General features: G+C 47.0%; 1 protein-coding gene across 1 annotated transcript in view; it reads left to right on the top strand.

Moving 5' to 3' along the window:
• The first annotated feature begins 2,319 nt into the window (after positions 1-2,319).
• LOC130681119 (immunoglobulin superfamily member 1-like) overlaps positions 2,320-23,780 on the top strand; it is a 32,254-nt gene continuing 10,793 nt past the window's right edge. Inside the window, 8 exon segments of the mRNA XM_057493347.1 lie at positions 2,320-2,332; positions 8,413-8,585; positions 13,650-13,755; positions 18,053-18,336; positions 20,188-20,338; positions 20,542-20,577; positions 20,729-21,796; positions 21,881-22,006. Of these exon segments, the coding sequence (XP_057349330.1) occupies positions 2,320-2,332; positions 8,413-8,585; positions 13,650-13,755; positions 18,053-18,336; positions 20,188-20,338; positions 20,542-20,577; positions 20,729-21,796; positions 21,881-22,006 (1,957 nt within the window).

The following is a 23,780-nucleotide window of genomic DNA, read 5'->3' as shown; positions in this document are numbered from 1 at the left end:
TTCCTGCTCTTCCAAGTGTGTCCCAGGGTCACGTGTCACAGGCTTCCTAGTCTGTTTCTCCAGTGATCCTTTTGATTATATCTCAGACCCAGCCTTCCATCACAACCGCGGAGGTTATTTAAGAACTATTGGATGGTTTACTCCACAGGAACACATGAGTTTCAAAGCCTCACTCACTTGTTTCAGTAAAATGAAAAGGGCAGCTCCTTTTACACGTGAACCTGCTCAGCCAATTTACAACTTAGCCTTCAACTTGTCCGGGCTGAGCAGACATCAACCGTGCAGACTGAGTATGTTTCCTCTTTCCTCTCCCATTACTTAACTTAGTCATGTCTCTTCCTAGAAATAGTGCCATTTTATTTCTCATCTCTTCCATATGCACCCCACCCCAAACAAAATCAACCAACCCACCCCAAACTTATTTCTCCTTTAATGCCTGCATCCTGACTGGGCCGCACTTCTCCCAGCATGACTACAGGGCAACTTGAATTTCCATTTTGCTTTCCCATGTCGGGGACGTTAGACATCTGACTGTTAGTGGGCAGTTCTGGTGACCTCCTCCCAGAGGACATGGCTTGCCCATGAGATTGCCTACAAACTCCAGAAGTATCTATTTCTTTCAATAAATAAGTTCTTTTTGTATTGTTTATAGGCAATGAAACAGCCACAGAATCTTCTTTCTATAGGGGTTTTGTAGTGCTAGTGGAGTTGGGAAGTTGGCAGTGGTGGCAGTGGCGACAGTGTACGTGTGTGTGTGTGTGTGTGTGTGCTTCATTTTCCTTTCTTCCTAATGCAACAGTCTTTATAGCCCAGGAACAGTGTGGCCATTCAATCCTGGGAACCGTTTAAAGCAGACCTGGGAAATGAATTACTGACGGCCTCATTTCAGCACAGTACTTCATGATCAGACCTCCCTATGTATTTTGCAGAGCTCAGAATTCGAAGTCACACGTTAAGTTTCGTGAACATTGCTTAAAAAAAAAAAATCACACCAAGATCACTTGTTGAACCCACTGAGTGTATTTTTCTTCAATCATCTCTGTTAAGATCAACATTAAGAAATCCACATTTGTCTTAACGGACTTCTCCTGCTTGAAACTATTCCCATTTAATTATGACACATTTGCTAAGATGGTTTAGGATTCCTAGCCTTGCCAAAGTTATGGATTCTGTTTCCTAGGGAAAGAGTATTTAACACTTTGTATACTTACAGTATAGTGCCCTGAGGACCAGATCAGTTTGGAAGCCTCTGGGTAACCCATTTGTATACACACCATGACCGCTGGCCCAGGCTCCCACACACTCAACGCTTTTCCTAAACTGGTGTCCCCAGTGCCTGTATTAGAGAGAACGAGTTCACCTCATGGCCAGGAGTAGATCGTGATATTCCATGGTCCCAACTGAGATGAATCAAAGCCCTGGAGGTTGGGAAGATGTCTTAATGGTATATTTGGTCTTGAACAAAACTACTGCTTCCATTTGATTTCTTCCCTCCTTTCCTTATCCGGATGATTTTCATTCTTACCTCACCCATCAACTTGTCAATAGGAGAATAGGAGCTATTTCCCTTCTTTGTTTGGGATTCTGGCTGCTACCCAGGCACCATTTTCCAAGTAATTAATGAGCCCTGCAATGTCCTGGCTTGTGACCACCGGCCTCTTCCTTTGTTATATTACATGTCGCCAGGGAAAGGACTGAATGCAGGAGCAGGCAGTAGACTGCCGCTTAATGAAGAGCAAGCTGCTATTTTTAGGGGAAAATACCCTAAGTTCTTTTACTTTTGCCACATGGAAAAAGTGTCTATTTAAAGCTGAATCTTAGGCTTATGAAGAAAGCCGCAGAGACACAAGTATTTAAGAGTTACAGAGACCGAATACATTGTCAAGGGCTGGAACGGAGCACACAGTCTGGTAGGGTAGGAACTCAGTTTGTCCTCCCACCTGCCCCCCAAAGCCACTTTCCCTGCATCAGCAATGAGATATCACCAGGTGACCCAGTTTTGGGTGAAGGGCAAAAGGAAGTCAAAAGGTTAAAGTGAACTTTTTTCCCTATTCCTTAGAGGCAAGGGGTCAAAATTCTGAGGTGTTGTTTACCGTGCTGCATTAAAAAAAAACATGTTCTGACCATCTGCTGGGTATCTAAGATTGATCTGGGTATCAGCGGCAGAGTATTCATCAAACAGAATCTTTATACTCAAGGAACAGCCTAGTTGAAAAGGACTGGAATGAATGAATGAATGAATGAATGGGTTAATGAATGAAAGGAGCGGCGAACAAATGAGCTTAAAATGGATTTTTTTCACTTTAGGATCACTCGTTTATGGTCACAGCAGGTTGGGTAACATCTGTAGCTTATTTGTTTTAGATGTAGATCCATGTAAACCCAATCTCTTAATATGATCGTAGGCTTTTTTTCCTTTTTTTTATTAAGGTATTATTGATATACACTCATATTGTTCCTTCAGTTTTGCTTCATTGTTATACTCCACAAATGAGGGGAATCATTTGGTATTTGTCTTTCTCTGCCTGACTTATTTCCTGAGCATAATACTCTCTAGCTCCATTTACACTGTTGCAAAAATGTTGGGATTGGTTTCTTTCTTATGGCTGAATAGTATTCCATTGTGTATATGTACACTAAACAGTGTGACGAAGGCTCTTAATCAATGTCTCCTCACACTTGATGAGAGGAAGTGTGAGAGGAAGTGTTGACTCCAGGAACCACCTGATCTTTTATTTTTTTGATATATGGATCTAATTGAATTTAACTAAACATGAGAGAAGAGGTCAACATTTCTTCTCAGTTTATAGTGAGGGGAAGAAAACTATGAAATGGCTTAATACTATTTTTTTAGGGTAGTGGTCTAACTTCTTGCTAAAGGCAGCCACATATTCCTGAGCTGGTAGAATTTTCTAATTTTTAGAAGTAATTTCATTCATACATCTAGAATTGAAGTTTTCTTAAAATGCCTGAGGGGAAAAAACCCACAAAATATTTTTGTTGTTGTTTTTCCCCTGACAGACTACATCACTTTTATTGGCTTAATGATTTGGGGAATATTTGATAACAAAGCAAGACTTGAAGGGGTGAACTTTATTGCACTCATTTATTTTGCTAAGGGGTCAAAGAGAGTTGAAATATTTATCTCTGTAGTGTATCTTCTACACAAGCTCCAATCATGAGGACTGTCTCATAGTCACATGTGAAAAGATTCACACCTCTGAAAGAAAATTTTGCTTAATACCATGTTTGTTAAGTTATTGGGCCAGAATTTTTTATAATTAGTGTAAATAATAGTGACAGAGTGTAGAAGGAACTTAAAGCCCTCTAAAATTAATTTTAGAAGTCAGCTTTAAGACTTGCTTATAGAAAACATCAGAATTTCACAACTAGAAGGGTTACATTTTTTAAAAATTTATACACTAAGAAACCAAGACCAGAGAAAATAATAAACTGCTGAAAAAATTGTAACTAGGATCAAAATCTTCAGTTTTCTATAGTAAAGCTATTTCTATAATCCCCCCAAAAGTGGTAATAGTTCAGATAATTAATATAGAATTCTCTTAATGAATAAAGTCACAAAAGGCATTGATAATAATGATTATTCAAACTAGAACCAGTATCCAATATTACTTAGAAGTTCATCAATTGATATATGAATAGCTAAAAAAGACTAGATACATATATACAATGGAATACTATTCAGCCATAAGAATGAAATCTTGCCTTTTGGGACAACCAATTAGTCCTAGAGGGTATCATTCCTGGGGGCTATCATGCTAAGTGAAGTAAATCAAACAAAGAAAGACAAATACCACAGGATCCCCCTTATATGTTGAATATAAAAATCAAAACAGAAATAGACTTATAAACACAGAGAAGAGACTGTTGGCTGCCATAAGGGTGGCAGGTAGAGAGACAGGAGAAATAGGTCAAGCAGGAATAAAAATTAGGATGTCTGATATCTTGATGAGGATGATTATTACATGAGTGTATATGTATGTGTCAAAATTCATCGAGCTGTACACTAAGATGTGTGCCTCAGAAAAATAATAATAATAATTTTAAAAACTGAAACTTGAAAGCTTTTCCATTTGCTATACTCTTCATGTTATTTGCTTGTTTCTTTTTTTTTTTTTTTTCTGTAGGGGAAGAGAATAAACTCTTATTAAGCTAATACAATGCCCAGACACTGCGCTTAGCATTTTGTTTATTTTATTATTATATTTAACTCTTAAAGGAGCCTCTTGTATCCTTTCATTCCATTTTCAGTCACGGAGTCAGAGATTCAGATTAGTAAATGTCCCCCAATAATGCAGATAGTAAAGTGGCATAAAGGTTCTAAACATGTTTTTTATGTCAAAGCCCATTCTCATTTTTCTATAGAATATCTCTTACCACATCCTCCATAATCATATTTTTTGTTAATTATGTGATATTTCCTAGCTCCGATTTCTTTCAGTCATTAAGTATTCTCTTGCATTCACCAAATATATTTCCTTTATCAATTTATGATCAAAGAGATATGTTTGTAGGCATTTATATTATTTATTTCCTGAGCAGTATTCTGTTCTTTCTACTTCCAATTGCATGAATATCCCTTCATTAAACAAGGTGGTCAAAAAGACATTTTATTTTTGAAATGACATCTTGCAGAGCAATACTGTGTGGATACTGAGCTCTTAAAATCTCAGCTTTGATAATGTTACAGGAATTAAACCAGAAACCCAGAGAACTTGTCATCATTGAATGACAAACCAATGATTAGGTAAAGATTTTTTTCCGATGAAGCAGTGATCCTTAATAAAAAATAAACTGACTTTTCCTTTACAGCAAATTTGCATTTAGCCTGATACTTGATGGCATTTTTTTTAAACATATATATATATATATATAGGACATCCTCAAAGTTTACTTTGTAAGTATGGGGAGAAAAATTTAACAGATGGATTAACCAACACAAGAAAAGTACATGCACGTTTGGGGTCAAAATAAATTGAAAATCTTTTGATTCTTTTAACTGTTGTTTACTCAGCAATCTAATGAGAGATTAATAAAGATACACATGTAAGGCTGCAGTGATAGTTTCGGATTAATTAAATTAGTAGCTAATCCTTCACAGTCAGCTCCATGTACCAAAGACACTGGGGACAAAGACAAGTACTTCAAAGATGTGATACGTTCTGTTACCCAGTACGTGCTCTCATAATGGTTTGATATCTTCTAATGAAGCAATAAAAGGAAATTATCACTTAATTGACTGTTTTAAGACATTAACTAAGACAAATACTATCTGATTGACAGGGAGTCCATATCATAAATTTCCTGGCATCAAGCTCCTTTTCCTTCTTTCCTTTTCCTTTTCCTTCCTTTCCTATCTATCCATCTGTCCATATCTTTCTCAGATACCATTCCTTTCTTATCCACGAGGGATTTGACACTCTGGCTTGAGATCAATAGAATTCTCACTGAAAGTACTATCTTATAAGGGACAAAATACAGAATAACAGATCTGGGATACATTGACAGTCATTTCCTGATAATACAGACAAGTATTATCCTCTAAAGCTCTTTTTTTGCTACTTAAAGAAGCAGTATCCATTACAAAAGGAATATATGAGTCTACCTTTAAAGTATGACTCCACTGGAAAATGTTTTGTTATTATGATTGTTGCAAATAGAAGCAATTGCCTTTGGCTGTTTGAAATTCAAGCAGTTTCATTTCACTTGAGAAGGTTATGTGAACACATTTAAATTGGTAACGTGTAGTTAAATCTTTCTTCCAGGGAGAACAGAAAAGTTATTTATGTCCATTTCTATGTATAATAATCTTGAACCAGGATTTCCTACTATACATTCTTAGTACAAAGCTCTGTTTGTGTTCTCTGCACCTCGTCCATGCATAGTATTAAGATTTAGCAGAATAATCACTTTTAAATTTCATGGTGGTCACAGTTTCCTTGCTCATGAACTTCTATTCATATCTATTAGGTTGGCAGAGAAAAAGTAAATCATAAGCTAGGCATGTGATGACCTTGACAAAAGAAAATTCATCATTTCTTTCATTTTAGATATGGATGTCTGAAAAAAAATGGGAGCAATTGAAAACTGAACATTTTACTCTGCCACCAAGGAATGATCTCTATCGCTTTACTAGGATGTGTGCTTGTAGAGATTGCATCATAAAAAGGCAGTAATAGCGATCATCAACTTTTTTTCTCTTGCATTTTATTTTCTTAGGGAACAGTGGCTCACCTACTCTCAATCCTTTGCACAGAATTCTAGGTTTTGAATCAGAGTACACTATATTTCTGAACACAAACACTGACTCAGGGTTAGGTATTTGACTCCTCTCTAGCAAATTTGCCAGAATTATATAGAAAAGATTCCTTTTGGGTTCACAGCCAATAAGAACCATGGAAACCTGATGATGATAGAAGCCATTTCACCAATATGTACATACAAAAAGGAAAGAGCTTACCTGAGACAAGAAAAACAAACAAACAAACAAAAAACAAAAGCAGAGCCAGGGGAAAGAAAAACATTTCTGATGACATTTTGAGCAGAAGGACTCAGTTGCATCCAAAATCATTTACCTGAGTTGAAAATTTCTTTTTTTTAAAGAAAGTTTTGTTTTTTTATGACTAAGAGCTGAACAAACACCATTACCAAATATCTCTTACCGTGATCTCATTAAATGTATTATAAATCAAGAAGCTTTTGAAGTGACTTTAAACTATGAATTTATAGTAAATGATGCCTGATTTACTACATATAAAGCAATTTTAGGGAAATAAAATCAAGATAGATTTATAACAAAAGTAGTAGTTCACCGCATGCTTTATTTTATCATTTTTGGTTGTAATACTTTGTATTTTAATTCATATTCAATTTTATTATATGTTTATATTTATATAAATATTCATATAAATACATTTCTTTAATTTGTATTTAATTATTTAAACAATATTATCTTCAATCACATGTCTACATTTTTGTTAAATTATTAAAAATATATAATCATTATCTACCTGCAAACCCTGCCCTCACACATTCCCAGTTCCATCTCATCAAATGAATGGTAGTTATATGGATTTCTGTATGTAGATTTATTAGGTATATTTATAAAACATTGTGTTCATATACAAGTAAACATGGTTATCTATCCCTTCCCCACCTGATTTTTTTTTTAACTCAACAGTTATGTACTTTACAGTATTTCCCCCTTACTTATTGCATTTTCCATGTGGGCTAGTAATTCCCTAGTTTCTGTGTATAGATTAGGCCTCTCTGCTTAATTCTAGACCCGCATATTTCATCACCTAATTGACATCTGCACTAGGATAAAAAACTGGCATCTCAAAATGAAGCTGTTTCACAATGAGGTCAGGAGGCCTCTCTTTCCACAGTTCTCTCTCTGACTTTCTTCATCTCAGTCACTGACAGCTCCATTCTACACGTTCAGGCAAATGACGTCACCTTTGCCCTTTCCCCTTTCTCATGCAGGTTCCAACAACGAACCCTATTGGCTCCATTTCCAAATGTATCCGGAAGTCAACTGCGGCTCACCATCTCCATTTGCCAACTGACATTGGTAAAAGCCACCATTTCTCCCCGGCACTGCTGCAGTAACTTTTGATCTGGGTTCCCTTTCTATTTGCCTGAAACCTACTCTAAATACAACAGCCAAATTGACTCTTATTACCTGCAAGACCCTGCATGGTCTGCACCTCCTATTAGTTCTCAGACCTCCTGTTTTCTGATCTCCTTTCTGTTCACTGCCACAGTCTCATGCGTTTCCTTTCTGTTCCTCTAATACACACAGCACTCTACTGATTCTCTCCTTAACTGACTTGCTTTACTTTTTTTCTCATACCCACGGAACTCTGTTTCAGTATTTTTAATAATTTAAAAATTGTTCTTTAAATTTCTATGTATTCAAGTCAATGTTAAATAATGATGATTATTTTCTGTATAGTGCTCTAGGTATTGAGGACTATTTATTTTCTTCCAAGTGTTCCTTTAGCGATATCCCATAAATTCTTAAATACAGTGTTTTTAATTCATTATATCTATTTTTAGATTTCCTAATACATTATTTTACATTTGCTCCATGAACCATGACTTATTAAAAAACATAGTATTAAAATTTACAGTTAGCGTGAAATTTTATTTTCTGGTTATACTACTGTCATTTTTATTTATCTATGGTCATAGTATAGTTTCTATATTCTCTTGATATTAAAATTTTATCTTTGATCTAATATATGAACAATTTTTATTGTGCTCTAAAAGAAATTATAACATCAATTTTAGAGAAGTTTTATTTAATATGCATATTGTATATTTATATATACTGTGTATATAAAATTTTATATTTATACAAGATATATACATATACACAAATACAAGAACACAAGCCCTCCAGGATCCTGGATGCACAGCGACCCCACAGGAGGCAGAATGAGGCCCTGTTCCCCGTGGGTCCCGTGACCCCCAGCCGCAGGTGGACGTTCAGATGCTACAGCTATTTCAGGAAGAGTCCCCAGGTGTGGTCGGAGCTCAGTGACCCCCTGGAGATCCGGGTCTAAGGTGAGGGGCCCCTGTCCTGTCCTGTCTGAGCTGGGTCAGCTCTGGTCCCAATCCAGGAATGAATGAGGGGCTCAGGGGGTCCTCAGAGGAAGCCTAGCCCAGGAGGGATGGAAGAGAGGCATCCCCCTGGGTCCCTATCCTACAGTGTCAGCACAGATGGGGTGGGGACAGGTAGAGGGAGGTGGGGGTGACCCAGGAGGTCGTGAGCAGACACAGTGGGAAGTCAGGGTGCCCTGCTCACCCCTTAGAGTCCAGATCAGAAGGGGAGGACCTGGGTGTGCAGCCTGACCTGACGCCGTCCTACAGAGAAGCAGCCATGGGTCCCTCCCTGCAGGGCTCCCTCTGCGCCCCTGGGCCTCCCAGCTCAGGGCTCCCCGAGACCGAGGAGGGCGGGGCTGGCTCTCCAGGTAACCTCGCAACTTGTGTGATTTCTTTATGGTTTTTACTTAATTTTATTTTCAGTTACCTCACTTCATTTATTTTACATTTTTATTTGTTATAAAATTTATTTGTATTTTACCTTCATAAGATATCAGTTGGGCTCTTCCATTTAAGAAAACTTGAAGAGTAGTTAATGTGATATTATAGTGGTTACAGGTTTACGGCGTGGGGATTTGACATTCGTGTGCATTATAAACGCTCACTTGCCACCGTCACCACACACAATGATTCCCGGATTACCGACCGTGTTCCCCATCCTGTACCTTTCATCCCCATGACTTACATATTTTATGACTGGAAGGTTCTCCCTCTTTATCCCCTGCATGTATTTCACCCGTCCCCACATCCTCCTCCCCTCTGGCGACCCGCCTATCGTTCTCTGTACGTGTAAGTCTGTTTAGGGCTTTCATTTGTTTTCTTATTAGTCTTGTGCTTTGATTCTACATATTTGGGGTCAGTCCCACACACAGTGTTTTGATTATCACAGGCCTTTCGTAGCGTTTGTGCCAGGGAGCGTGGTCCCTCCAGCTCTGCTCCTCCTCCTCACGATTGCTCTGCCCTGGGGGTGCTCTGTGGCTGCAAGCACAGTGGGGACTATGTGCCCCAGCTCCGTGTACAATGCCGTTGGAATCTGGGTAGGGATTGCACTGCGTGTGTAGATTGTGGGGTGGCATGGCCATTTACAGTGTGTCATATATTGCATCTTACATATTTTATGTATCATATACAGAATCGTCTATATTAGGCTGAGGGTCGTTACGTTTGAACACGTTCTGCAAGCACTACCCTGTTATTATTCACCCTCCTCTTTATCTATATGATGCCATGACTTACATCTTTTTATTTTCTTTATCCCTTGCCTACTGTATGGAAGTGATTTTACTATTTCTTTGGAACTTCATCCTAGCTGGTAACTGATGGATCTGCGACCTTCCGTGCTCTTCCCACCAGTGATATTTTTCCCTTTTCTGATTTTCCTAGGTCTCCTTATGCCCCCCCGCATTAAACAGTCCATTTAACATCTCTGTAAGGCCGGTGTAGCGGTGGTGAACCCCTCTAACTGTCGCCTGTCTGGGAGACTCTCTCTCACTTTCCAATCTGAACGATGACCTTGCGGGCAGGGGAGTCCTGAATGTAGGTTTTGTCCTTCCAGCCCTGTGAGTGCATCAAGCCCCTCTGCCCTGGCTGTGGAGTTTCTGCTGATAATAAGCTGACAGCCTTATGGGGCTCCCCTGGCCCAGAACTGTCTCCTCTCCTTCTGGTGCTTTGAAAGTGCTTCTTTCATCCTTAATCTTTCCCTTTTTAGTTTTCTTGTGTCCTGGTGAGGATCCTTGGCTTCATCTTGTTTGGGGCTCTCTGTGCCTCCTGGACCTGGATGCCTGTTTCTCTCCCCAGGTTGGGGAGTTTTCAGGTATAACATCATCAAATACGTCCTCTGCCCTTTCTCTCCTCTTACCCATAATGCCGGTGTCAGTGTCCTTGCTGTGGTCCCATGGGCGTTCCTTACGTGCCCCTCAGGTTTTTGAATGCTTTTGTCCATTTGCTCTCCTGCCTGGGTGCCTCCCACTGCCCCATCTCCCAGATCACTGCCCCAATCTTCTGCACCTTCGGACCTGCTGCGGGGTCCCTCCTCTGTGCTGTTCCTTTCAGTGGTATTCTTGAGCTCTGAGCGGCTCACTTTTACATTTCTATCCCTTCCCTGAAATCTTGTCTGAGATCATCCACTCCTCTCCCCACCTTTGTGACCAGCACTTTGAGCTCATTATCAGGTAGATCGCTTATCTCCACCTCATTTAGCAGTTCTTCTAGCATTTTCTTCTCCTTTCACTTGGCCCGTGTTCCTCTGCCTCCTCATGCTGTCTGGCTCTCTGCATTGGTTTCCATGTATCAGGGAGGTGGGCAGTGTCACCCGGACTTCAGAGCAGTGGTCTGATGTGATAGGCATCCTGTGTTGCCCAGAAGGGCAATATCCCTGCCATGAGGACCAGGTGCCCCAGGGGGATCCCCTGCCAGGCTCTTTCCACCCTCCTGTGTGTCTGAGCCCTGACTCTGCGAGTGGGCTGTGGGGGAGCCCGCCTCTCTGCCCGGCTGGTGGCACTGGCCGCCTGACCACTGCAGCTGCACTTTGAGGAGGGTTTCTTCCTGGCCAGGTGCCCGGGAGGCCTGGTTGGCTCTCCTACAGGTGTGCTGCTGAGTGGGGCCACCTCCTCCCCTCCTTGGGGCTGGGGATGCTCTGGGGGCTCCGTCAGGGTGGGGCTGGTCCCCGGGTGTGCCGGGGTGGGAGTCGCTTGTAGAGGTGCCTGCACAGGGGAAGGCTGGGGTGCAGGAAAGCCCGCGGGCTGAAGCCTGAAGTTGTAGGAGCTCATCTTCCCAGCGCCGCTCTCAAGGACCAGGCAAAGCGTTTCCTGGGCTTTATCCCTCTTCCCCCCTGTGCCTCCTTCCCTCCAGGTACTGGGCTGGGTTGAGCTTGGAGCCCAAGCAGCTCTGCCCCTTTTACACTGTCAGTGTGGCCTCCTCTGTGGCATCAGCTGGGGAACGTCCATTCTGCGGGACCTCAGGTCGTTTTCTGAATGAGTTTCGTGATGTGTGGTTGCTGCCTGCGTGTGTACTGGGAGGGGGCTGTCACAGTGGCCTCCTGTTCTGCCATCTGCCCAGAACCCTCGGAAATCAGTCACTTTCCAACTGATCACTGCTTTACTGATAACACTTAACCAACCACAGGAAACAAATTTCACTTCTCATTGTGCACCAAATTCACTGACATCAAATACCTCTTGATAATGAAGACAATGTAAAATGCTAAATGTAACAGTGTCATTTTAAGGAAACATCCCGATGGTTAGCCCCAGTCACCCTGTGGCAAACACACTGGAAAATCTGTTTTCTGCAACAGCACTATGGACTTACCATTTCTCTTCATTTCTCTGTTTCAGCAGGGTTTTCTTAGGGAAAAAACTTCTTGAAAAACTAAATTGTGAATTTCTTTTCCAGACAATTGTATGCCTCCTGAATAATTACATTTTCTCTGATTTATAATCATGGTGAGATACATTTAGAAGGCTTTTGGTATCAAATACTAGGATGCTAACCCTACAGGGTTATGTCTGTCACTCATTCATAGTTTCTGAAAAGTATAAGCCTATTTCAGTGCTTCATATGGAGATCTGTAAGAAGATTGACCTCTAATATTTTTTTTATGTCAAAAGGGTAGAGTCAATTTGAAGGATTCCCTATATTTTTGTGCCCACCCAGTTTTACAACAGCACTGATTTTCTCTGTGCCTTAACGATTTGAAGACGAGAACTGTGCCCTCCTCTTTCTGGACATTATATATGGGAAAGGTAGATAGTCTTTTAAGATATAAGACAAGCGATTAGTCTTCTCTCCTTGAATATATGTAGCAGTTTCCAAAGTTTCATGGAGGGAGAAAGAGGTGAGGTGGAGGAGGAGGAGGGTGGGCTCCCTCCTCTGGCCTGCGCCCCTTGTCTGACTCACGTGCCCCAAGCGCCCAGCGCCCAGCGCCCGCCTCTCCTCTGGCCCCTCCCTCCATCCCGCAGACACGACTTCCTTCCTTCCCCAAGAACATGCTTAGACCCGTCTGGGACCCGCTCTTCCTGTAGCCTGCGATGTGCCTTGTCTGGGTCTTCATGCGACCCTCTCGGGCACCGTCTCTTATTCAGGAATCAGCTTAAATGTCATGTCAAGTGTGACTGTGTCTGTGGCACTGCTCACAACAGGCCTGCCTTGGTAGACGCACACAGGACCACACTCACAAAGCAGAAATTCACTTTGCACGCCCATCTGAATTAATACCACCCTTCAGAAAATGCATATCTGTCTGTGTGTGTCCCCTGCGAGTAGGCCTGACTCTGTGAAGTATGATTTAATGGCAGAATAAGTAGATGGGCAACTCCAGGTGGTGATTAAAATGCAGCCCTGAGAGGGAGGAAACGGGGTGGGAGTGCAGTGGGGGGACCCGGGGCAGAGCCTAACCCTCTGTGCTCCTGCACTCAGGCGACCCCGAGGCCAGTCCCTCAGCCTAGGATCTGGGTCCCCAGCCGCTGAGTGAAGGGAAGTTCTCACATCCAGAAGAGAGAGCTCACATGGTGCCCGACCCAAGAATAAACAGGACAAGAGCTCAGTTATTTCCGTATCGAGACCGTTTTTCCCCTGAGGCCTGAGCTCTCGGGGCCACATCTGCTCCAAACAGACTCAGAAGCAAAGCATGAATTGGAAAGACAGGGAGACTGAAGGAACCCAATGGGAGCAGAGTGGGTCCTCCTGCAGCAGAGGGAGGGCTGGTCAGGCGGCTTGACGGGCATCTCACGAGAAATGGGGGGGTTGGAAGGCCACGGAGCTCAAGCTCCTCAACTCCTCATCCAGCCCCGCTTTTTACTGTCTTCAGGGGCAGCTGACCCCATCAGAACATCCCAGAACCAGTTGGCCCCCAAGAAAGTTGAACAGGAGAAATTCTCAGCCATGGGGCTGGGTCGAGGGTCCTATCCTGTCAGGGGAATGTGGGTACTCAGGGTATACATCCAGGATCCTGGGGTGGTTGTGGTTGACGCTGACCTCTGTAACCTCTTTTCCCACAATTCTCAGCCTCCCACCCCCAGGATTACACGGTGGGGAATCTCGTCTGTATGGGCGTGGCTGGTGTGGTCCTGGTGGTCCTCGGGGTGCTGCTGTTCCAGGCTCGACACAGCCCTGCAAACCGCCAAGGTGCAGCCAGGAGGCCCATGCAGGAGAACAAGCCAAGGATCCCGGGGGCAGGGCCTGGGAAGTGACCTTGGGTGCCCCGGAGCTTCTGGAGAAGCGTCTGGGGCGCAGGCTGTGTGAGCCGTGTGCAGGCCACGGTGGGGCGGAGGAGGCGGTGCTCACGTGCAGGGACGATGCCTGGGCTCTTCTGCCGTTAAGCTGCAGGATGTTCCCTCCCGACCACAGCTGAGGGTCTTGACTGGCTCCTGTCTCTCCCCATTTCCGTGAAATCTGCTTATCCCCTGCATGCTGATTGGGTCGCCATCGCCAGACACATCTGCTCTGGTACGTGTTTGTGTGATAAATTTTTATTTATTGCTAGTTAATACATACCTTGAAGGACACTAAGGAATCTCCATCTCTCGACTGCAGAGCAGGCAATCTCTTTTAATAAATTGTCACAACAACAATAACAACAATCAAGCCTGATAAAGATAAATCCAAAGTGATGCCCTAACACCCTCTCTGGGCCCCACAAGCCTTCCACTTGTCATCAGATGCCGCTGTGCAGTCTGCTCAGAAATACCTCCTGGAGCCAAGACATCCTTTGAAGGGAGAGCTGGACTTGCCTGCTGTTAAAAATGCTGACTCATGGCATTTACCCATTTCTCTGGTGTATATGCTCCCTTCATGGTCAAGTTTAAGGTCCAGCGTGTGGCCCTGGTGCAGTCGGGAAGTGATGCACAGAATTGACTTTCACAAACCAGTAAAGCCAGAGGGGGACTCCTCTTGTTGCACTCTAAGAGCCCCAGCCTGTGCTGGAGTTTCCTTGCATTTGATGTGTGGGGCTCATCCCTACTCAGTGGTCTGGTACCGTTTCCCTGAATATCAGTCGTGGGAGAGAGTAGTGGACACACAGAATTCCAATAGGCTCCCTGTAGGAGTGCTAATTACATAATCAATTTAGAGAGAAGACTGACTAACCCAGTAAAGTAAGAGACCCCCGGCGATGATCATAAGTATATAATTTAAAGGAAATGTGTGCATGTGCACCAGGACCCATTCACAAGAACACTGACAAGAGAGTTATTCATATTAGCCAAAACCATTTTAAGATCACATGCACCAAGAAGGAAAGAGAAAATTAGGTGTTTTGTGTAAAACTTTGTATATTGTACCTCAGTGAAAATTCCCAAACTCAACTTCCAAATGATCATGTATATCCATCTTCAAACGTGATAGGGAATGAAAGATCATAAAAACGATGTGTTTAGGATTATTCCAGTCACCTCAAGTTAAAGAGGAGACATCATGTATTACTCAGGCATTTATACCTGGGATAAACCCTACAATTAAAGGAAAGAAAGAATTCCTTGAAATCCATGGTGGCCGTTACCAGTGGATGTTTGGGATGGAGACCACAGAATCTTCTAGAAGACTGGCAGTGTTTTCCTCACTTGTACCAGATGACTCAGAAGTCCACTTGCCATTACTGGTCGATTAGAGATTCCTGTTCTGTGACCGTCTCTGCTTTGCAGACGGCTAATGAGGAGGGGTTGAAGCAGGTGGCAGAGGCCACACCCTCCACTAGACACTAATTTCAACAATGTGGCTGTTGATCTGTTACAGCAAATACTTCACAAGTTGGCACTGGGATTTTCTCAAAACATGACCCCCACCTGCCTCATCAGCCTCTCGAGAGTCGAATCAGATAAGGAGCCCCCTTCCAGGGTAGAAACCAGGCGTCCGAACAAAACACCTTGCCCACAACCAGATAAAATGCAGTTAAGACTTTAAAGTGAGTTCCAGAGCCCACGGCCTGAGTATCTGAACTGGGGTTGAGCCACCAATATGGGTTCAGGGGGGCTTTCAGAGCCCGGGTTCAAGCCCATCAGGTGGTGGTTATAGGCCACACCTTGGAGTCAGGTCCACAACAGAGCTACACTCAGGATGTCCGGTCTTTTCCTTGGACCACGAGAACAGCAGAGCCCTGACCGAGCGGGAGCCCAGGGGGATCGCTCTGCTCAGCACCCACGAGGCGGCTGTGCAGGGAGCCCTGGGCAACGTGGCTCTTGCACACTGCGGGGCAGACCAACATTTTCCGAGTGCTTCCTGTGTGCAGGGCCTGCACACACCCCAACACTGAGTTTCACCACATAACCCTTAGGTGGGGGCATCTCCTCCTTTGTAAACATAATCTCAGCTCATGAAGTAATTGGCCTAAAGCATGCTGGATTAGGGCGACCCTCTTTCTCTACACATGGATGGTTAAATGCCCATTGCCGTGGAAATAAGGCCAGCAAATCTGGGGTCTCAGGGCAGGGACAGCCCTGGATGAGTGGGTCTCCATTCAGGGACCCACTTTCTTCTCTTCTCCAGAAAGAAGGTTTGTAAGGAAACAAACTACTATTTCGGGGGTATCAATTACCAAGATCTGTCACTGGGGGTTTCCTTCTCCTGGAAACTGCTCATAACCAATGTCATCTCTACTTTACATGACACACCACGGCTAAGGGATCCTGTGTCTGCTCTTCAGGGTCAAGCCTCCAGTTTGTTTCCATCTAGGAACGACATCAAGAGAACCCTGACCCAGGGGCCGGCACCCCCTGTACACAGCCGCCTCCCATGTAATTGCAGAGATGGGGTGAGGCAGGGACCAGGATGATGCTGGGAGGGAGGGTCCTGCCAGCTGCTCAGCAACACTTGGGCAGGACCGGGTTGGGAGGCAGGGAGGAGGGGCCGGCAGTTTCTTGGAGACAGATCGATTTTCAACAAGGGTGCCAAGACACACCACAGGGAATGAGTTGTCTTATCAACGAGTGGTGTTAGGAAAACTGGATATCTGGGTGCAAAAGAATGAAGTTGAACCCTTGCATATACCATAGAAAAAAAGTGGCCCCAAATAGGTCACTGTAAGAGCTAACGTTCTAAGCATCTTGGAGGAAAACATGGAGTAAATCTTCAAGACCCTGGACTTGTCAGTCGTTCCTTGTATATGACACCAAAAGAACAAAAAACAACATATAAACTAAATAAATCAAGCTTTATCAGAATTTAAAATTAATGTTCATCAAAGGACACCATCAAGAGAGTAAAGAGACAACCTACAGAACTGGAAAAAAATATTTGCAAGTCATGTATCTAGTAAGGGTCAAGAATGCAAAGTTAGAAAGAACATCTCTATCCCAACACAGAAGACAAGCAACCCACTTTAAAAATGGTCAAATGGCTTGAATAGACATTTCTAGAAAGAGGATCTACAAATAGACAGCCTAAGGAAAAATGCTCCAGTCAGGAGCCTTTAGGGAAACGCTAATAAAGCAACTGGAGCTACCCCTTCTCACTCGTTGTTTGGCCTCAGTGTGAAAACAAAAGTATGGCCAGGACTTGGAGAAACTGGACCATACATACACTGCTGTAGGAACTGTGAAGTGGGTCAAGCATTTTGACAGTTCCTTTAAATGTTAAACTAGAGTGGCCACATGACCTAGAAATTCCATCTCCAGGTCTTCGTTTCAGCTATTCCAGATGAACCTACGTTCTAGAGATCTGCCTTTCAAGGGTGCGCCTCCAGTTAACAATAGAGTGCTGCTGTGCTGGTAAAATTTGTAAAGAGCATAGTCGCATGTAAGTGTTCTGACTGCAGTGAATAGAAAACAGAAAGAATTGAATACAGGTATTCCCACAAACACTTGTGCACGCGTGTTCATAGAAGCACGCTTCACAACAGACAGAAGGTGTCAACAACCCAGGGTCCACCAGCTGATGGACATCTCCATAACCTTGGAATTGTATTCAGCCTTAAAAGGAAAGAAGTACTGATACCTGCTACCATGGGGATGTAGGACAAAAACATATGAGTGAATAAGCCAGGGGAAAGGAGTCAGACCCAAGCGGTCACATGTTGTAGGATTCCGTGACGTGGAACAGACAGAAGAAGGAAACCCACTGAGGAGAAACCAGACTTGTGTTTGCCAGAGGCTGAGCTGGAGGAGGGAATGGAGGCTGACTGCCTCATGTTGGTTTGGGGGAGTAAGTCTCTTAGGACTAGTTACAGGTGGTGGTGGCAACTTTGTGAATTGACTGAATTTCAGGGAATTCTATACGTGAACATGGTCAGTGTTGTGTGAACTCACATCAATCAAATGAAAATCAAGTAAAAATGTCATGCCTCCCTATGGATCCCTTACACCTTAAGGAGTTGCACGGCGTTCCTACCAAGTTTATCCAAGGAGAGACTCTCCCCAGGTCAGAATGCCAAGAGCCAGAGGGCTTGGAGACGATCCCACTGGTGGCCCCTTGACTCTTGAGCTTGGTGGAGGTGGAATCCAGGATGAGCATCCTGTACCCGGGGTCCTTCCTGCATCCTGTGCCCGTGGTCCTTCCTGCATCCTGTACCCGGGGCCCTTCCTGCATCCTGTACCCATGGCCCTTCCTGCATCCTGTACCCGTGGTCCTTCCTATATCCTGTACCCATGGTCCCTCCTGCATCCTTTACCCGTGGTCCTTCCTGCATCATGTACCCATGGTCCCTCCTGCATCCTGTACCCGGGGCCCTTCCTGCATCCTGTACCCGTGCTCATCTGCCATTCGGCCAAAGAGAAGGTATGGCTTCTGGCGTCCCTTGTTGGCAGGGACAGCAGGTGTAGGACTTCCAAGTAGCCCTTCTTACCAAAGGGCTCCTATACCACATGTCTTATCTGATCACAGAGATTTCTCCAGCCTGAGACCTCTCCGTGTCTCAGGAACTACTGACACTCGTGACAGACCAGTGAGGCCCGTAACTGTGAGGCTGTTAACATTCTCCTACAAGGGCAAAAGTGAGAGAGCGCATGTTACTTGCCCAAAGTAGACGGTCAATAAGGGCTTCCTCTGAGCACTGTCTCCAGCCCCTGCTGTGGTCCAGGCCTCGGAGGGACAGAGGTGGTGAGGAGGCGCAGGGCACGCGGAGGCCGCGTGGACAGCTGTGGGGACAGCTGCGGCTGTTGTGGAAACGGGCAAGTCAGAGGAAGTGCCGGGAGGAACAGGAGCACAAACCCAGGCCGGGAGGGAGGGGCGGCCCCCCGGCGAGTCAGAACAGGGCGTGAACACCCCCGCCCCAGTCCCCTTCCGCCCAGGGGCCACCGTCCTGTGACGGCCCCGGGCAGGGCAGGGACTGGGGGGCCCGTGCTCTCCCGTCTCACCCACCCACACAAACCCAGCGGCCCCTCCTCCAGGACCCCGACGGCCCCCACGGGGCTCGGGGCAGCCTCCCGCCGCCCGCCGCCTTCCCGCCCCTTCCCAGGCCCTCTCTCCCTGCGGCCCGGGCTCGCCCGTCAGGGTCCCCGGCCCGCACAGACCCCTCCGCAGGCCCCCGCCTTCCTCCCCTGACACCCCAGGGCTCCGCCCGACAGTTCGGGGAGACCAGGCGGGGCCGAACTCTCCGGCCCAGGAAAGCCGGCTCCTCCCCGCAAACCAACCCCCCCCCCCAAGTCGACCGCCTCCTCCCCGGACACACGCGCGCCCTGCGTTGCACGCACACGTGTGTCTCCCCGAGCGGCTCCTGACCGGCTGGGCACACAGGCTCCCTGCAGACGTCCTGGACCGCGGCGGCTGCAGGGGCTCAGCTGCAGGGGCGCTTCCCGCCTCCTCCCGCTCGCTGGGGAACGTGCTCGCGGTCTCGGGACGGTGGCGGGGCTGCCCGAGAAACCCGCACGGCCACGGAGAGCAGGGCTCCTCACGAGCGGTGGGGAGGCCGGAGGCGACCGGTTCCTCACGAGTGCGGACCCCCCACGCTCCACCCTGCAGGGTAGCGGCTTTCCCACACGGCCACCTGCTCACACGCCCCTGGACTGACAACAGTCCTGTTGCCTGAAAGATGAGACCCAAGGACCCCTGCAGGGGCGCAGACCCTCTGAGACTCACGGGTCTCAGGGGAGATCACACCCCTGCTGGCCGAGGACTGCGTCCCTCACCGCACCCAGACGGACCCCCGTCCTGTCCTGGCCTCTCCTTCTCCAGAAGGTTCCCACTCTCCCGTGTCTACGGCTGCTCGATGTCCACCTGCCATTGAGTCCCTCTGTCCCCTGTGCTCCCTTCTCTGCCGCGCACCACCCACGCAGCCAAAGCGTCACTGTCCCCATGTGTGTGTTCTCTGTGGTCACCGACCAGCCCCCGTGCACCCTGGGAAGGGACTGGTCACCTTCACCAATGAATCGCATGCCCGGACAGGGTCACTACTCAATAGACGTTGGCTCATTGCCTGGATGGTGGAAGGAAGGAAGCACAGGTGCATTTACGGAGCCTCAGGAGGGGAAGTGACTTGCTCAAGGTCACACGGGCTCTGGAGTCACCAGTGGAGCAGAAGTCGGGCTGGTCTCCCTGCCCTCTGCGGATGGTGGAGCTTGTGGGGTCTGGAGACCCAGTTCTGCTCTGAAGGGTCCCAGAGCCTGCTATGGCCTCGGCCCCAACCTTCAGGGAGCAAGCGGGGCGCTGGGGGCTGTTCCCTCCAGAGAGGCCCCTGGAGAGGAACCCGAGACGAGGCACAGGGAGTTGTCCTTGTCAGCACACCCCGTGGACATGGGGGGCAGCGCCTCAACCACGACCCTCGCTGCCCTTCTCTGCCTCGGTGAGCTACAGGGGGACAGAGGAGGGATGGGGCCGCCCTGCCCTCCCAGGCCGGGGCCTGACCCCCCGGGGCACGGGGGCTCAGTGGGGCAGGACCTCTGGGGGGTGGGGAGAGCACGCTCAGCCCCAGAAGGGACCCCAACGCTCAGGGCCCAGCCAGCCTGAGCTTCCGGTTGGGCCGCTCAGAGGGGGGCTCTCTTCCAGGGCTGTGTCGGGGCCCCCGGGACCGCGTGCAGGCGGGTGAGTCCTCCCCGGGCCTCCCGCTTCACGGCCCCTGGGCAACTGGGAGCACAGGGGCTCTGGGCCCGCGGGGACCCTCCGGGGGGCCTCGGAGTGACGGCCGGGGTCGGGTGAAGGGCACCTCCGGACTCCAGGTCTGACTCCTTTACAGGGACCCTCCCCAAGCCCTCCATCTGAGCTGACCCAGGCCCCGTGGTTACCAACGGCAGCCCTGTGACCATCCGCTGTCAGGGGCCTCGGCAGGCTGTCACGTACAGTCTGTATAAAGAGAACTCCGGACGCTGGACCCTGGTAGCCCAGGATGAGTTCAGGGACAAGGCCAGTTTCCCCGTTGGGCCCATGAGCGCACACCGCGCAGGACGGTACCAGTGTGCGTTTCACGGCAGGAGCAACGGTTCAGAGTGGAGTGGCCCCCTGGCCCTGGTGGTGACAGATGAGGGGAGGTGCCAGACCCTCCCCCCGGAGACCCCTCCCCCGGAGACACCCTCCCCTGGGGCCCCTCCCTCCGAAATCCCTCCCCGGAGGCCATGCCCCCTGGAGACTCCTCCCCTAGAGGCCCCTCCCCCAGAGGCCCCTCCCCCAGGGGATCCCCACCTCGCCGTCGGCACCTCTAACCCGGCTCCGCTCTCTCCCTCAGGAGTGCAAGACCCACCCTCCCTCTCGGCTGACCCAAGCCCTGTGGTGGCGTCAGGAGGGACCGTGTCCCTCAGGTGTAGGTCACAGTTCACAGGGGGCACTTTCCACCTGCTGAAGGAGGGAGGAGCTGACGCACCCCAACACGTGGTCCCGCTGTTCTCTGCTGGGGGGTGGCAGGCCCGCTTCCGCGTGGACCCCGTGACCACCTCCCGTGGCAGGACCTACAGATGCTACAGCTCTCCCATGGCTTACCCCTACGTGTGGTCACTCCCCAGCGGCCCTCTGACCCTGGAGGTCACAGGTGAGGGGAGGTTGGCTCAGCCCTGGCTATTTCCTGACCCCAAAGTGACTGGCCCATGGAGGCCTGGGTGGGGGAGGGCTGGGGACGCTGGCCCCCGGGGGCCAGAACCATTGGAGATCCGAGAAGGGATTCCTCCATCGTTCCTGTGTCCCCCCGAGGAACTTTGTTCTGAGGAGGAACTAATGTTATCCCATCACAAACACGTCAGACTAAGGAGGGGTGAGTGGGAGGGATTCTCAGTTACGAGTCTGGGCTCAGAGGGTCACATCCCGTCAGTGGGAAGCCGGGGCCCTTGACTGCCATGCAGGGTTTCTGGGTGATTTGGGGAGTCTCTGCCTCTGTGACCTCACCGTCCAGCATCTCTAGCTGCACACCCCCTGGACTACACACCAGGGAACCTCATCTGGTTGGGCATCGCCACCTTCATTCTGCTGGTCCTCGGGGTGCTGCTGGCCCAGGCCAGACACTGCTCGGACACGACCCAAGGCGAAGGCAGGAGTCAGACACAGGCGGCAACACCTCACCCCTGAGGGATCTAGAACCTTGGACATAATCTGATGGTACCAAGAGGTTCTGGAGGAAAACCTGGGGAACAAGCCAGGGACCTGTCTGCTGACAATGTCGGGGGTATACACGTGGTCTGGGTGCGGGACAGCTTCTGGGCTGCCTCTGTGGAAGCTCTTCTGCAATTACTGTGGTGATTTCGCACCCTCCTTGATTGTCCCATCCCCATAGCTAATTTATATTATAATTGGAAGTTTGTCCTACCTTAGCCCCTTCACCTATTTAACCCACCCCCAAGAGTCTGCTCTGTTTTGTTTGGTCGTTTCTCTTGTTTTGCAGATTCTGTGTATAAGTGAAATCACGTGGTATTTGTCATTCTTCTCCTGGCTTATTTCACTGAGCATAATACTCTCTAGTTCCATCCATGTTATCACAAATGGCAAAAGTCCTTTCTTCTTTATGGCTGAGTAATATTCCATTGTGTATAAGCACCACATCTTTACGCATTCATCCCTTGATGGACACTTAGGTTGCTTCCATATCTGGGCTACTGTAAACAATGTTGCAATAAAAATAGGGGTGCATGTATCTTTTCAAATTTGTGATTTTGTTTTCTTCAGGCAAATTCCCAGAGGTGGAATTGCGGGTCACATGGTATTTCTGATTAATAGCAACTCCAGTTTGGAACAGATTCATAAAAAATCATTCTGTAAAACACTCTTGGGTCTCCTTATTGTCTCTTAGGAGATGTCACGTGGTACAGTCTCTCCAGAAATGACATCTGTTTGAAAGAACACACTCATGTTTGGAGTGACAGCCAGATGGTGTGTCGGTAAACCGGCTCTAAGGAAATATCATTTTTTTCAAAAGCCCTGAGTTGTGCCATTTGTCTATTTCTTTGGAGAAAATATAGCATGAACCGTAATTAGGCTGTCTGGCCTCATTTTAGTCTTCAGCGAGGGAGAATTAGAAAAAGCACACAAGGAAGAAGTGGCTTTCTTTTCCTGTGGAATTTCTCCATCAAAAACCTTCGTACAGGACATTCCAAGAATCTGTTCTCTCTCATCTAAGTAAGAAAGGAAGAAACTACAAAATAGTTCAAAAACAAGTAATAAAATGGCACTAGTAAGTCTTTGCATGCCAGTAGCCTCTTTCCATGTAAACGGTTTATCAGAAGACAGAGTGGCCAAACGAATTAAAATAAACAAGGTCCAACAATATGCTGTGTACAAGACACTCACTAGCTGTCAGGCGCGCCAGGCTGAACGTGAGGGGTGGCTCAGCGGAGTGAATATACCTGTTACAAAGTGTGTGAATCTAAGGTGTGTACAGTGTTGATTTCTGTCCTTTATATATTGCAAAATGATGGCCACCATGGTGTTAGCTACGTCACCATCACATTACACAATTACCTTTCCAGTGTGTGTGTAATGGGAACATTTAAGATCTACTCTTTTAGCAATTTTCAAGTATATAATACAGCATTGTTAACTATAGTCGCCATTGACCAGTGTCTCCTCATGTCCCCCACCCCAGTCCCTGGTATCAACCATTCTACTCTCTGCTTCTATGAGTTTGACTCTTAGATTCCACGTATAAGTGACACACAGTGTTTGTCTTCCTCTAATTTATTACACATAGGATAATGCCTCCAAGGTCCATCCTTTCAGCAAATGTCAGGATTGCCTTCTTTCTCATGACTGAATATCGCCCCATTGTGGATTCTTTATTTATTCATCCATGGATGGACACTTAGGTTGTT

The sequence above is a fragment of the Manis pentadactyla genome, chromosome 15 (assembly GCF_030020395.1).
Source record: "Manis pentadactyla isolate mManPen7 chromosome 15, mManPen7.hap1, whole genome shotgun sequence".
Lineage (NCBI taxonomy): Eukaryota > Metazoa > Chordata > Mammalia > Pholidota > Manidae > Manis > Manis pentadactyla.
The sequence above is the reverse complement of the archived record's forward strand: the minus strand, read 5'-3'. Positions and strand labels throughout refer to the sequence as shown.